Source organism: Elephantulus edwardii, unplaced genomic scaffold, assembly GCF_000299155.1.
Source record: "Elephantulus edwardii isolate Elephantulus edwardi_28Jun2011 unplaced genomic scaffold, EleEdw1.0 scaffold00226, whole genome shotgun sequence".
In the NCBI taxonomy this organism is placed as follows: domain Eukaryota; kingdom Metazoa; phylum Chordata; class Mammalia; order Macroscelidea; family Macroscelididae; genus Elephantulus; species Elephantulus edwardii.
In genome coordinates, this window is record NW_006399976.1 from 443,156 (window position 1) to 456,406 (window position 13,251).

The following is a 13,251-nucleotide window of genomic DNA, read 5'->3' on the forward strand; positions in this document are numbered from 1 at the left end:
TTTCCTGTGGAGTCTTGGGTTGTGCCTGCAGCGCTGGCTCTGAGTATGGAGAGAACTCGTCTGACGGCTTTGGGAGAGACAAGTCAAGCCACACTTCAGCCACCAGTTGTCTTGTGACTAGTAACAGGCGGCTGTGAGGAGGGGACAGACAGGCCAGCCTCAGGGCTTTGTGGAGGATCTGCCTAGTAGTTACTAAGTCTGAAAGCCATCTCCTATGTCTCCATTCCCACCCCTAAGACTCAGAGTTTCCTTCTGTGAAATGGGCATGGGGTTCACATCACAAAGGAGGGCACAGTGGAGGGAGCACACAGTTTATTTGTGATGAGTGACACACAAGTTCTTATTTCCTGGGCAGTGGCACAGCTGAGGACTGTGAGAGTCGGGGGGCAGGGCTGACGGCGGCAGGGGGCCTAGAACTCCACCTTGCAGGCAGGGAATGTCTCGTCCTGCATGGCCACTGTGCTGTTGCTGCCCAGCACCGTGAGCCCCAGTGCCTGCTGCCTGGCATGTGTCTCCTGGTACCACTCGTGCATGGCTGCCGACTCAAAGGTGGGGATCAGGGTCACCTGTGGGGACAGACAGTGATAGTGAGGGGAATGCTGGCCCCCTGCCTAGAGGCCCCACGTGTACCTCTCCAACATTCCTCTGACCTTAGAGCTTAAGGGACCCCCTTTCCTCACCTACCTGGGCATCTCAACAGTGGCCTACCTGTGCCCAAAGGCCCCTCCGTTCCCCATGACGCCTAATCACCATACAGAACCTTTATATCCCTGCTTAGAGCCCTCCTCCTGGGACAGAACTCAGGCTGCATGTGAGGGAGGCTCCCAGGGTCCCACCTGGAGATTCTGCCTCCCTCACCTGTAAATCCCAACCTCAGGCCTCATGGATCCCAACCCTGGGATCTACTCCCTACTTCCCCGGCCCTCCTTTGGGTAGGGTGTCCTTTGGACAAAGACCCTTTCCAGCCCAACTTTTCCTCAGGCCCACCAGGGCAGGTTGGGAACCTGTGTCTGCTCACAGGCCAAGACCTCAGACACTCTGCCTGACCTCCGAGCTGTTCCTGTCTCTGTGGGTGGGTGACAAGCACTCCATCCTTGCGCAGGTTCAACCAGTGAGGTGGTGGTGCATTACCTCAGCTCTCGCCTCTCAGGGCTCCAGGAGCCACATCGAGCACCCTGACTGCTACTCCCAGGGGCACTGCTATAGCTTGAGCTGTGTCCCCAAGAAGATGGGGCAAAGCTCAAAGCCCTGCCCTATGAGCACTTCCTTCTTTGGAAAAAGGATTTTTCTTTTTCATCAGTTAAGTCAAAGAAGGCTGTAGAGGAGGTGGTGGGTCCTAACCTCTCATCAAAGGGAGAAGAGATGGACACACATACACACACACATGTGCTCCACGGCTGTGAGGACCCCTCTATAGGTCATGAGACATACAGGAGAGGTGAGGTGATGAAACCAGAAACCAAGTCAAGGAAAACCCTCTGCAGAGCTGGCCCACACCTACATTCGGGTCCTTATCCTCTAAAACCCCTTCTGTTTTGTACTCCCCAGGAGACTGAGGGGGGCACCAGGAACCCAGGGGCCTACCCCATCCCTGCCCCCTCACCTGCAGCTCGCGGTCCCACTGCTGCTTGCCCGCCAGCAGTGCATCCAGCAGGGCCCGCATGCCCTCCTCCTTGCCCTGGTCCTGGCCGCTGATGACATAGCAGAGGGAGCGCACCCGACGGAAGAACTCGGCATCCACCAGGCGGGCGCTGGCCCCGCTGGGCAGGTAGGCCAGATCCAGGTAGATGGGGTTGCCCGGTGGGACAGCAGGGCCACTAGGGCGGCTGCCAGCTGTGCCTGTAGGGGAGACAGAGGTCAGCAAGCTGGTGCTGGGGGGACCAGGATGAAGGGGCGGGCCTAAGATTGGCAATGAGGCCAGGATGAATTCCCAACTGACCTATCCCTTAAATATGGCACTATCCTCCCAGAAACCCTATTTGCAGAATTTCTATTCACTCTGCAAACACACTGAGCTGTCCCTCTGTGCCTGCGCCTGGAGCTGGGTTCTGTGATGAACCATCTCCAGACGTCTTCTGGGACAGATGACGAGGCAACAAGGATGGACTTCCTGAGCCAAGAGGTCTTAGAAACAGAGCCACAGTGCAGCTTGGACGGGCTGCATCGAGAGAGGTAGACGCTCCCCTGTCCCCCAGGGTCACTGAAAGCTGTGCCGGGCCCTCAACTCAAAGCCCTGTGGTCTCCAGACCATCACTGCCACCATTCTGGGCAAGTAAATCAATAATCACTCATCAACTGGGAGACACAGCTGGCTCTGGGGCCCTGGAGGCCACCCAGCTCTGTTGTGGGCACAGGAGCGGGGGCTGACCCTTGTACAAGGTAACTCCCAGCTCAAGGGAGATAACCCCTCCTCAGCCACCTCCATTCCCCACCCGGGACAGTACAAGGAGAAAGGGGCAGACGTCACCTTGGGAGGACAGCGTGGCTGGCTGCTGGCTGCAAAGGCTAACAACTGAGGAGCGGGAGGTGGGCAGGAGCCGCAGAACAGGAAGGACAGTGAGGGCCTGGAGTCAGGAAACCAGGGCCTGCACTCAAATCTGATCCTGCCTATTTGTATAAATAGTTTCATTGGCACACAACCATGCCCACTTGCTGACACAGTGCCTAAGGCTGCTTTGGGGCTCTAAGTGCAGTTAAATACTGAATCTGGCACTTTCCAGAACAGTTAGTTCACTGGCCTCTGGTTAGATGGTGCAACCATTCAAGGTGGTGGAGGTGCAAAAGCCTGAGCTGCTATGACCACAGATGTGGGTGCCCCTCCATGGCCGAGGTGGCCACCCTCTCCCCACACTGGGCTGAGACACGCTGATACACATGGGAGCCTCTTCAGAACCTTCCTGACAAACACTAGTGGCAGAGGCACGGGTGAAGTCCAGGACAGGCCATGGGGATGAAGGCCAGGAGATGTGGTCACTGCTGCCAGCCCTCCTGCTGGTGCCCAATGGGGCAGCAGCAACACTGAGTGGCTAAGGCAGGGTGGGTATGTGTGTCTCCTCGGTGCAACTCAGCCCCCAGGTCCCTGAAGGTCAGCTGGGACAAGCACTGTGACATCCTGTGAAACAGTGAGAGAAGAAAGTCTTCACATCCCCCCAGAGGCCAGTGACTCACACTCGACAAGATCAGCCCGAGAACCACCTGGAACACAGCTCTACCCTGACACACCCTGGGTCGCCTGAGCAGCGTGTTAATCTGCGAGCGACTATCTCCTATTTGGTTAGCAGAAGGGATCTGCATAGCAGGCCTGAGGCTGCTGCCCTCGGAAAGGAAGCTGGCCTGTGTCCAAAGTCTGGGGACGCACATCTCAGGAAGGTCCCCACCATCACCATCCCAACTATCAAGAGTGTCTTCCTAAGCCCAGACTATTTGCACACAATGTGGTTTATGCTGACCACCTGAGTTCCTTCTGGGGTCACTGGACTCCAAGATGGGCCAGGGGGTGTGGCCTATGTGATCACCCCCAATGCCAAGCCCTGGCACTGGGTCACTAGTTCCACAGCAAGTAACACTTCAGTGAGTTATACAGCTTACTGCTGGCCACCCAGCAGTGCCACAGAGGACCTGGGAATCCGCTTCCACAGAGATTACAGCCAACAAAACCCTACAGAGCACAGAAATGCTCTGACAAACACAGGGTCATAGACAGGGTCAGCTGGCTCAACAGGAAGCCCGGTGAGACCATCTGCTGAAGCTGGCCACCAGTTCACCAGATTCTATCCCATATGCATCGGCAAGAAATGGTCTGTGCTCTGCAAGAAATCTGTTCGGTCCTCCCAGCAAATTCTGAGAGCTGGTGGTGATGCCAGGAAGCCAGGCACCAACGGGTTAAAGAAAATACATCCACTCCTCCTTATTCAGGGCTCCTCATCGCACACTTGCTAAAACTTCTTGTTAAATGCCAACAAGCAGAGTTCGACTCATAGTGACCCTCAGAACAAGAGATCCGAACACTGTCCTATCCCCATGCCAGCCTCACAATCAAGGACACACTCGAGCCCATTGCTGCAGTCACTGTGTCAATCCACCTGGTTGGTGGGACCCCAAAATCAGCAGGGTGGGGTGTGCAATGTGTTCCTGGTCACTCATGGGCATGCATGTTTCTGGCTGAGGCACAACAGGGCTTGTCAACACTCACGGATCCAGCATTCACGGGGATTTCTAGAAGTCCCCAGCTGCTCACTGGTCAGCCCCATCTCACGGCAGCCACGCACAGTGGAATCAACTCTGCTCGTCCCCGACCACCCATGATTAGCTGCAGCTCTTACTGTTAGAGTCAGGGTTCTCTCTGGCTGATTTTCAGCAGCAGATGGCCAGGCCTTTCTTCCTGGTCTACCTTAGGCTGGAAGCTCTACTGAGCATCATCACAACATGTAAGCCTCCAAAAGATGGGTAGTGGCCACACGCGCAAAGCACTGGCCAGAACCAAACTTCTCACCCAAGAATGGTGATGATTTTAACAACAAACAACCAGTGCCCAAACGCTGCAGGAGGTGGTGGCAGAGCTGCTTGAAGGAGCAACTACCTCAAGTAAGGAGAACTGACTGTACATTATTGCAATCAGCTTCTCTAGTTTTTTAACGTAATGGCGTTAATGACGACAGGTATGTCTTGTGTTAACTTTCCACTGGGCAGCACAGCTTGGAGATAAGGGGAGGCCAGTGCTGCTACATTGGGGGGTGGAGGGGGGGGAACTGAGTCTAAGATAGGGTGGGGCATGGCTCAGGTCACACAGCAGACAGAGACAGGTGGATATGGCTTCCTGATCCCTCCCAGAACTCACCTGCTGGGACCCGGGTGGCCATCTTGGGGACAGAAGCCTTTTTGGACAGCGGTGCCCGGGCTGTCTTGTCGGCAGGCTCACTCCGGGTGCTGAGCGGCCGGCTGGCACGATCCCCACTGGCCAGTCCTCTGGTTTTGGCAGTGCCAGTGGTTGAAACTTTGGGGCCAGTGGCACCGGTACCAGAACTGGCGCGGGTCAGAGGCTTCCGGGTGCGGCTGAGGCCCTCCACGCGGCGTGCCTGCTCAGGGTCCACCATGCAGACTCCAGGTGGGGCGGGCATCGGGCGGGGGTCCTTGAGCGGGGCGGCCAGTGGGTCCCGGCGGCGGTGGGGCACGCCCAGGCTCTCGGTGTCTTCATCGTCCGAGTCTGCAGGGTCTGGCATGGCCGGAAGGGGCTCTGAGTCGGACAGGGTGGGCAGCGACTCGCTGAGGGATGTGGGTGGTGTCTCCTCAGGCCCGGGGCCACCCGGGCCTCGCTCCTGGGACCGGGCGCTGCTGTCGTTGGAACAGCCACCTGGGGAAGCCACAGCAGCAGGGGGCACGATTTTGCGGTGCTCAAACTCACAGGGCGACACCAGACACAGGTCCACATCGTGTGGTGAGGCCGAGCGCCGAGCCCGGGGCCCCCGCAGCGGGAGGCTGAGCCCTGGCTCACCGGTGGCAGTGGGTGGTGGCAGAGCCTGCTCAAAGGACACAGAGAGGGACTCATCTACTTCAGTGGAGTGTGGCGACCCCACCTCTGCAGGCAGCGAGGGTGTGGTCACGGTGGGGGAGGCATCAGGTGCTGCCTCTCCAGCCCTAAGTGGGCTCAGAGATAGGCGCCCACCACTGTCAGCGGGCCCCCCTCGGCGCGGGCCGGCAGGGGATGGCGAGTGTGGCTGTGGCGTGCTGGCCGTGGACAGCAGCTCCAGTGTTTGCTCCTCGGAGCTGCAGGCCTCGTCGCCAGTGGCAGGACTCAGGCCTAGCTCCAGGCTGCGCTCTAGGCTGGGGGTAGCTGCCAGCTGAGGTGCTGGCGACATGGATGATGTCGGCGGGGGGCTGGTCTCACCACAGCGGAAGCTGGGGGGACTTCGAGGTCCATTCTCCACAGCTGAGCGGGACGTGTCAGGCACTCTCCGGGACTTGGCTGACACTGGGGCCACCACCTTCTTGACATCAGAGGTGGTGGAGGGTCCTCGGCGTGCATCCCGGGGCTGAGTCCTCAACGTGCTGGGTCTAGGGTCCTTCTTGGTCTCTCGGGGAGGCAGCCTGGCATCCTTCTCAGCCCGAGGGGTCTCTTTGCGGGCTATCCCTGGTCGCTCCTTGCCCCGAGCACTGTCTCGGGACCCCAGGCTCTCCTTGCTCTCAGCACGCCGTGGCCCCTCCAGGTCCTGCGGCGTCACCACAGGCTCTCGGAGGAAGCCCAGGTGCTGCAGGCGGGCCAGGCCCTCGAGCAGGCGTGCGGGAGGTGTGCAGCCTGGGAAGAGCACCCTCACCACCTTCTCAGTCGGGCCGGCCGGCTGCCACACCAGCAAGACACAGGCCGAGGCTAGTGCCCGATCAGCACTGCGCCCAGCAGCCTCGGAGACAGGGTGTAACACATACATGTCCAGCCGGCCCACACCCATCTTCTGGAAGAGCACAGTGGGCTGTGTGGGCAACGACCCTCGGCTCAGAGGCAGAGGTGAGATGCCCAGGCGGGCCAGCAGCCCCAGCGCCAGCCCAGCCTCATCAACACCACGCACTAGATGTGCCTCCTCGCCCACCGGCTGTGCAGCCACGCCAGAGTTCAGGAACACGACGCCCAGCTCAGGGGAGATGAGGTTGCGCAGACCCTCGTCGCCCCCACCGCCGGCTTCGGCTGCCTCACGCTCGGCCAGCTTCCGCCTCAGCAGGCTGTTGAGGCCCGGCAGGCTGTCGGCACCGGTGTGGGTCACCAGCACTGCATCCACGCGGTCCAGGTGCCGCACCAGCTTCCAGAAGCTTGACTTGGGGCTTGAGCCCCCATTGACCAGGATGGTGAAGCCGTTGACAGCAAAGAAGGCAGCGTCGCCAAGGCCACCAGGGAAGACGTAGCAGCAGGGCCTGGCGATCTTGAGGAAGCCCACGGCAGCCGGCGGCTCCAGGAGCTCAAACGGCGAGGGCGGCTCCAGGGACTCAGCCACGTACTCAAGGAACTCCCGCAGGCCCTCGGAGGCCGGCAGCTTTGCCGGTGGGTTCAGCCGCAGTTGGAGCACCCCTGGCAGGCTTGGCAGGTTCGTAGTCAGCTGGGTCCAGTTGCCAAAGGTTGGGCAGGTGATGGTGAGCGTGGGTGGGGTGGGTGGAGGTGACGCTGAGGCCAGCAGCTCCCCAATCTACAGGGATATGTGGAGTGAGGGGGGTCATGAGATGGTCCCTCACCTACTCCCCATTCCTGGTCTACCACCCTGGCTGTCTTTCTTCCCACTGCTCTTCAGATGCCTCCCTGCCACAGGGCCACTGTTCAAGAAACCCTTTCTGGTCCCCAGCTCTCTCTACCACGTTAACCCCTAATGTCCTTCACTGCACCGACGAAGATTTACAACATGGAGACATGGGCTACCACCATTTACTTCTGCCCATCTTCCCGAATCAGAACCTGTCCAGTTCCATGGAACACCACTAAAGTTTGTGAAAAGTTAGCCAAGCCTCCTGCAGCACACTTTAGTGCACAAGGGGACTGAAATCTGACAACCAGGGGCACCCCTGGAACAGGAGAAAGGTTAGCAAGGGGCACCTCACCTCCTTGTCCGCCAGGATTTGGAGGAAGTGGCGGGACGAGAAGCCTCCTGTCTGGAGCAGCAGCTCTCCCGTCTCCTCTAGGCAGGGCCCAGCCAACACCACCAGCTTGTGAGGGGCAGGATCCAGCAGAAAGTTCCGGAGCTGGTGAAGGAAAACGGTGTTAAGGGCCCTTCTCCCTGCAGTGGGAAGACCCCTAGACCCAAATCTACAAGTAAGACCCTTCCTTTGTTCCAGTACATTACCAAGTGCGTGCCTGCCTAGGGGCTGGGATGACAGTCACCTAGTGGGACCTGTGCCGCTGGCAAACTCCTACTCATCCTACAAAACCCCGCGCTGATGCCTCTCCTATGATCCCTCAGCCCATCTCTCCATCAGTCCTGGCCCTGACATTATGGAACTGCGGGTGGGGTGGGTCTGTGTGTGATTCATTTCCCCGCTCCCCAGGGAAAGAAGGCAGAGGCATATTGACCGAAGGGGTCAACTTGTAAGACAGTCTCTGATGGAGTGCTCCTCTCTGGCAAATAATGGAGAGAAGCAAGGAGACTTAACCAGGAGCATTAGTGAGTCAGCTCAGGTACTGGTGGGGGGGCCACAGAAGGCACTTTCAGGATGTCAGTGGGGTCCATACCCCTTCAGATTGCCACACCTGCAGGATTTGAGCATGAGGCTGGCTCTAGCTTTTAGGCCACCACCCCACCCCACTGTCACCCCAGAAGAAGGGAGAAGGGGTGGCTTCCTGGGGAGGGTGTGCTGTCACTGGGGGTCATGAGCATTTCAGGCAAAGTTCTCAGCAGCACAGGCCCCGCCCTGACACTAGTGGCCCATACCTCATCACATAGTGATTTGTCCGACGGGTTGAGGAGGACCAGAGTGTCCAGGGCATCCCCACGGTGGTGCAGGCTCCGCTGGCCTATAAACGCAGGACCATGAGTTCAGGGTGCAGCCCACCTCCCCACTTGAGCCCCCCAGCCTGGGTCAGGATGAGAAAGGTTACAGATGCCCCCACGCTACCATTCGCTGCACACTGAGACCACAGTGACCACAAGCCCCCACTGCAGGGTCATCTCAGCTGCTTTTTCTCCAAGCTCTCAACACCCTTGGGGGCGGGGGTTGCCACCATCACCCTCTCTTTCAGATCAGTCACACACCTCCTTATATGTTATGCTAGCAGGCCAGGAAAGGCACGCCAGGTGGGGCACAGCTCCAGGGGACACAGTGTGAGGAGAGCTGAAGGTAGGGAGGCCGATGGCGAGGTAGGTCATGATGGAATGATTCTGGCCTAGTCCTGAGAGGCCAGGTCCAGCCATCGTGCAGCAGGCCCTGAGGCTCTGGAGGCCACTGCTCCCTGAAGCTGGCCTTTGAGCCCTGAATCCCTAACTAGGCACAGATATCACTCACTCACAGGTGAGAAACTGAGGCAGGGAGCATCACATGTGGCCGCTGAGGTCACATGGAGCAAATAGGATTTCCAGGCTCCTCACCACACACTAGTGGCCAGGAAGCCACCAGGACCTGCTGGGACAATGAGAAGGCAGGCACTTCCTTCCCCTCCTGTGGCGGCTGGGGGGGTGACTCAACTACTGGCCTCAGGGATGGGGGCTGGGGGATGACGTCTGGTGTGCTCACCCTGAATCACCCCCAGATCCCAAGGCTGCACCCTCTTCCTGTCTCCATCTCACTGCTTCTTGGTGTCCCACCTACTGAACACTCTCTATATCCAAGCCATATATTTACCCCATTTAGCTGCTTCTCACCCTAAAAAAAACCCAAAAAAACAAACCCCAAACAAAAAAACAACAACACCCTCCTTGAAGGGTTCCCAGCCCTGTCCCCATGCCTCAGTTTCCTCATCTGTAAAATGGGGATGAGAACACTAGCTCTTGCTTCCGGGTTGCTGAGAACAGGTGGGCTGTCAGAGGTGGGGGTGCGGAGGCCCAGGTCTCACCTTTGACGATGCTGGAGAAGGTGGCCGAGTGCCGAGACACAAACACCTTGAGCTGCTCATCGAGGTTGCAGATGTCGGGGTCTACGTCCCAGGACCGGACACCTGGCAGGTGGCAGGAGAGAAAGTTCAGCAAGCAGCACTCAGGCTGTTGCCATCGAGCTGACATGGATCAGATGTGTACAAGATGTGTACCAGAGCCGAGATGTGTTCCACACAATTCTCAAGGCTGTGCTCTACCAGAAGTAGATCACCAGGCCTTTCTTCCAGGGTGCTTTCAGGTGAATTCAAACCACCAACCTCTTAGTTAGTACTTAAGCACCTACCTGCTTGCAGAAGGAAGTTGCTAGCTCAAATGGTTAAGCACTCAACAATTATCCAAAAGGTTGTCGGTTCAAACTTACCCAGAGCCATCTTGGGAAAAAAGGCCTGGTGAGCTGCTTGTGAAGAAAATAGCTTTGAAAACTTTCCACACACAGGACACCATGAATTAGAAATAACTACATGCAAAAAGCATGGAGCTCTGGTGGCTGAGTGATAAGGGGTCACACTGTCAACCCAAAAGTTCGTGGTTTGAATCCACAGAGGAAAGATGGGCAATCTTCTCCCATGTAATTTAGCTTTTGAAAACCCACTGGAGGGTCAGCTCTAAGTTTCCAACTGGACAGTAACCAAAAATGGAGCCACAGTTACCCAACGGATGAACGCCATCCCAGCCCCCTTTGAATTGTCCATGCTACAGGCCTGGGGTGGGGGTTAATCTGAACTAAGCCTGTGTTTTCAGGAGCTAGGGAGCCCCTGAACCATTTACAGACCAGACAGCCTCCTTGTCCCACACCCCTCTGTGCAGGCTCTTCCTGTTCTGGGGTTTAGCACCAGCTGTTCCCACTGCCCTCCCTCTGCCCTTCAGGTCTCATCTTTCAACTGCTTCCCCCCGAGGCCCCCACCCTGCCCCACCGGCCCTGATCCTTGTTGTGTCCCTCTCCATGCTTCTTACAAGCCTTCTTGAAACTTGGCTCCACTCCTCTCTGGCTTTTGGCTCAACTCTGGAGCATACAGGGCTGATGAGGTGGGTCCTGCCACCCCATCTTACAGGCCAAGAGACAAAGACTTGGGGTGTGTCCAAAAGGCAGGGAAAGAAGCCCCTCTGGAGCTCGTGTGTGGGGTGTGTTGTGAAGGATGCCCTCCGCCCCACTGTGCAAGGCAGAGGCAGGTGAACTTGACAGGTGCACCATGACTCACCTCCCTGGGCAGGCGGCCTGCCCACGCCCCAATTAGCACCATGTGGAGCAATGGAAAGTGAGCCCTAGGGGCCGGGGCGGGCCCCTCTTTCTCTTGGATGTCCCCGCTCCCTCTCCGCCAGGCCAAAAACGCTGCTTATGCCTAAGCCCCTTCTCAGCTCCCCAACCTGTCCCCTCCACATGTCCCACTCTGCCTCGCTCACCCCAGCCAAGGGCAGAACCCCGCCCCAGCTGTCAGCATCAGGAGGGCGGGGCAGCTCCAGTCCCCGGGGGTCCTAACGGGTCCTGCCATTCAGGGTGGCGATTTCTGGCTGGGAGGGTTGGCCTGGAGATTTGGGTGCAGGGCAAGAGCCTGAGGACCTCAAAGTGGGGTCATGGACTCGGCTTATAATGGATTCTGGGATCCAGGAGGGGCGGCTCCGGAGCTGTCGACAGCCACGCGGAGGCTCTTAGGGCATCACCGAACCCAGGACTCCAGAATCTGCGGGTTTGCATCTTCTCCACCTTCCCCGGTGCGGGCCCTGCGGGCAGGAAGCGGGGCTGTTGCCCACATTGCCCAATCGCGCGGGTCGCGGTCCGGGACCGTGTCCCCGCCCGTGTCCCCTCCCTTAGCCGCGCCGGGGAAGGGCGGGGCGCCCGGGCCTGAGCTCCGCTTCTTCCGCGGGGCCTCAGCCTCCCGCCTGGGCCCGCGCCGCACTCGAGCGGGGAAGGCCCTGCGCCGCACGATCACCGCGCCCGCCCCGCGACCCCTGAACGGCCCCGGGGACATCCCTCCCACATCGCGGCCGCGCTCGTCCCGGGGGCCCCCCGCTCGCCCCGGCGCCCGACCTCGCTCCAGCTCCTCGAGGACGTAGGCCAGCAGCCCTGGGCGCCCGCACTCGCCGCCCACCACGAGCAGCAGGGCGCACGGCGCCTCAGCCGCCCCCAGGCCCGCCGCCGCCGCCATCTTCGCACCGCCCGCCGCCCGGAGCGCTGCCCGTCCCGCCCGCTAGCGCCGCGCTGACGTCACCCACGGCCAATCCGGGCGCGGCTCGCAGGGCACTACCCCACCCCTTAAGGGGGCCGGACAATCTAAAGGCCACGCCTGGAAGCCCCCCCCCCCTTTATGGCTTTCATAACCTTAGGCCCATGGAGCTCGTGGTTAGCTGGGGGTAGGGACCTTGAAGGTCTCAGCTGACTCCTGAGAGTCTCCGCTTCTGCAAATCCCCAACTGACCTTTCATTCATTCATTCAACAAGAATTGACTGCACAACTTCTATGTGCCAAACAGTATTCTTGCATCCGGGTCACTCACACCTGTACAAACCAGCGTGCCCAGTTTTCCAGCATGAGGACGTGACCAGAAAAAAAATTTTAAAAAAATATTTAAAAAAATTTTATATATATACTTATGTTTGTAGGTAGGACAATGAGGGATGCATAGGAGTTTGTGAGGTATGAACAAAGGGGAAAGGGCATGATAGAAGTTAACAGCCATGTCCCAGTCCCTAGGTTTATCTGGTAGAGACAGTACTGCAATGTTAAAGGTAGGAAAGTACAAGTGTGGTTGGGGCATAGTCAGAAAATTCTAGATCTGTCACAGGACACTACATTTGTTCACTGTACCTACTGTGAACTAGGCATTTTATACTATTTGCTGCCTGAAAATTGTACACAAACTATGAGGTAAGTTCTGTTACTCTGCCCATTTTAGGGAAGAGGAAACCAAAGCTCAGAGAGATAAAGTCACCAGTCTGGTAAGTGGGAGAGCAATGAATTGAACTCAAGTCTGTCCGACCCTAGATCCTGCCAAAGGAAGGGCCTAATTGTCTGGTCCACATGAGCCCCTCTCTACTCTACTCCCTCAACCCTTTCATCCATGGGCAGTATTTGAAGAATCACACTTCATCAAACTTTTGGACAGGAAGTTATGCATGTCCCGGAAGGGCTGAGCTGTCTCTCTTGGGAATGAGCTCCCTGTCTCCAGAGGGAACCAAAGTAAATCAGGGCAGAGATAGGAAATGTCTAGGAAGCAGGATGAGTCTCCAGCTATTCTGCTTATCAGAGCTTTTCAGTCCAACTTCCTGGCTAAGTATTTAATGACCTCTGGCCACGTGGGCCCGCCCAACGTTCCACAATCCACTTCCTTTCTCTCTCTGGGCTGCATCGTTTTCCTAGCCTCCCTGGCTCCATTCCCTATGTCCAGGGCCCTGTGATTTTTTTTTCTCTGAGCAGGAAGGAAAACAGGTGCATCATTGTCAGGCTCAGTCCCTCGGTCTGGGCTGGAAGCTCCTTGGGGACCCGGTCTCCCCCAGGACAAGGCTGACCACTTTGAAAGAGTACAAGTGTGTGGGTCAGTCTCCTCACCCTGCACTCAATCATTCATTCATAATCCCGTCTTGTATTTTCCCCACTTTGTTCCCTCGTGCTGCTGTAACAGAAATATCACAAATAAGTGCCTTTTACAAAGATAAATTAATTTTTATGGTTCAGGAAGTTGTTGTTGTTTGTTTT

General features: G+C 57.7%; 1 protein-coding gene across 1 annotated transcript; it reads right to left on the reverse strand.

Annotated features, from left to right (window-relative positions):
• Positions 1–410: 410 nt before the first annotated feature.
• On the reverse strand, positions 411–11,704 carry MAP1S (microtubule-associated protein 1S). The gene is made up of 7 exons (XM_006898258.1): positions 11,587–11,704; positions 9,521–9,622; positions 8,403–8,485; positions 7,576–7,716; positions 4,838–7,169; positions 1,604–1,839; positions 411–566 (listed from the first exon to the last, which is right to left on the reverse strand). The coding sequence occupies exons 1-7, from the start codon at positions 11,702–11,704 to the stop codon at positions 411–413; spliced, it is 3,168 nt and encodes a 1,055-aa protein (XP_006898320.1).
• Positions 11,705–13,251: the final 1,547 nt, after the last annotated feature.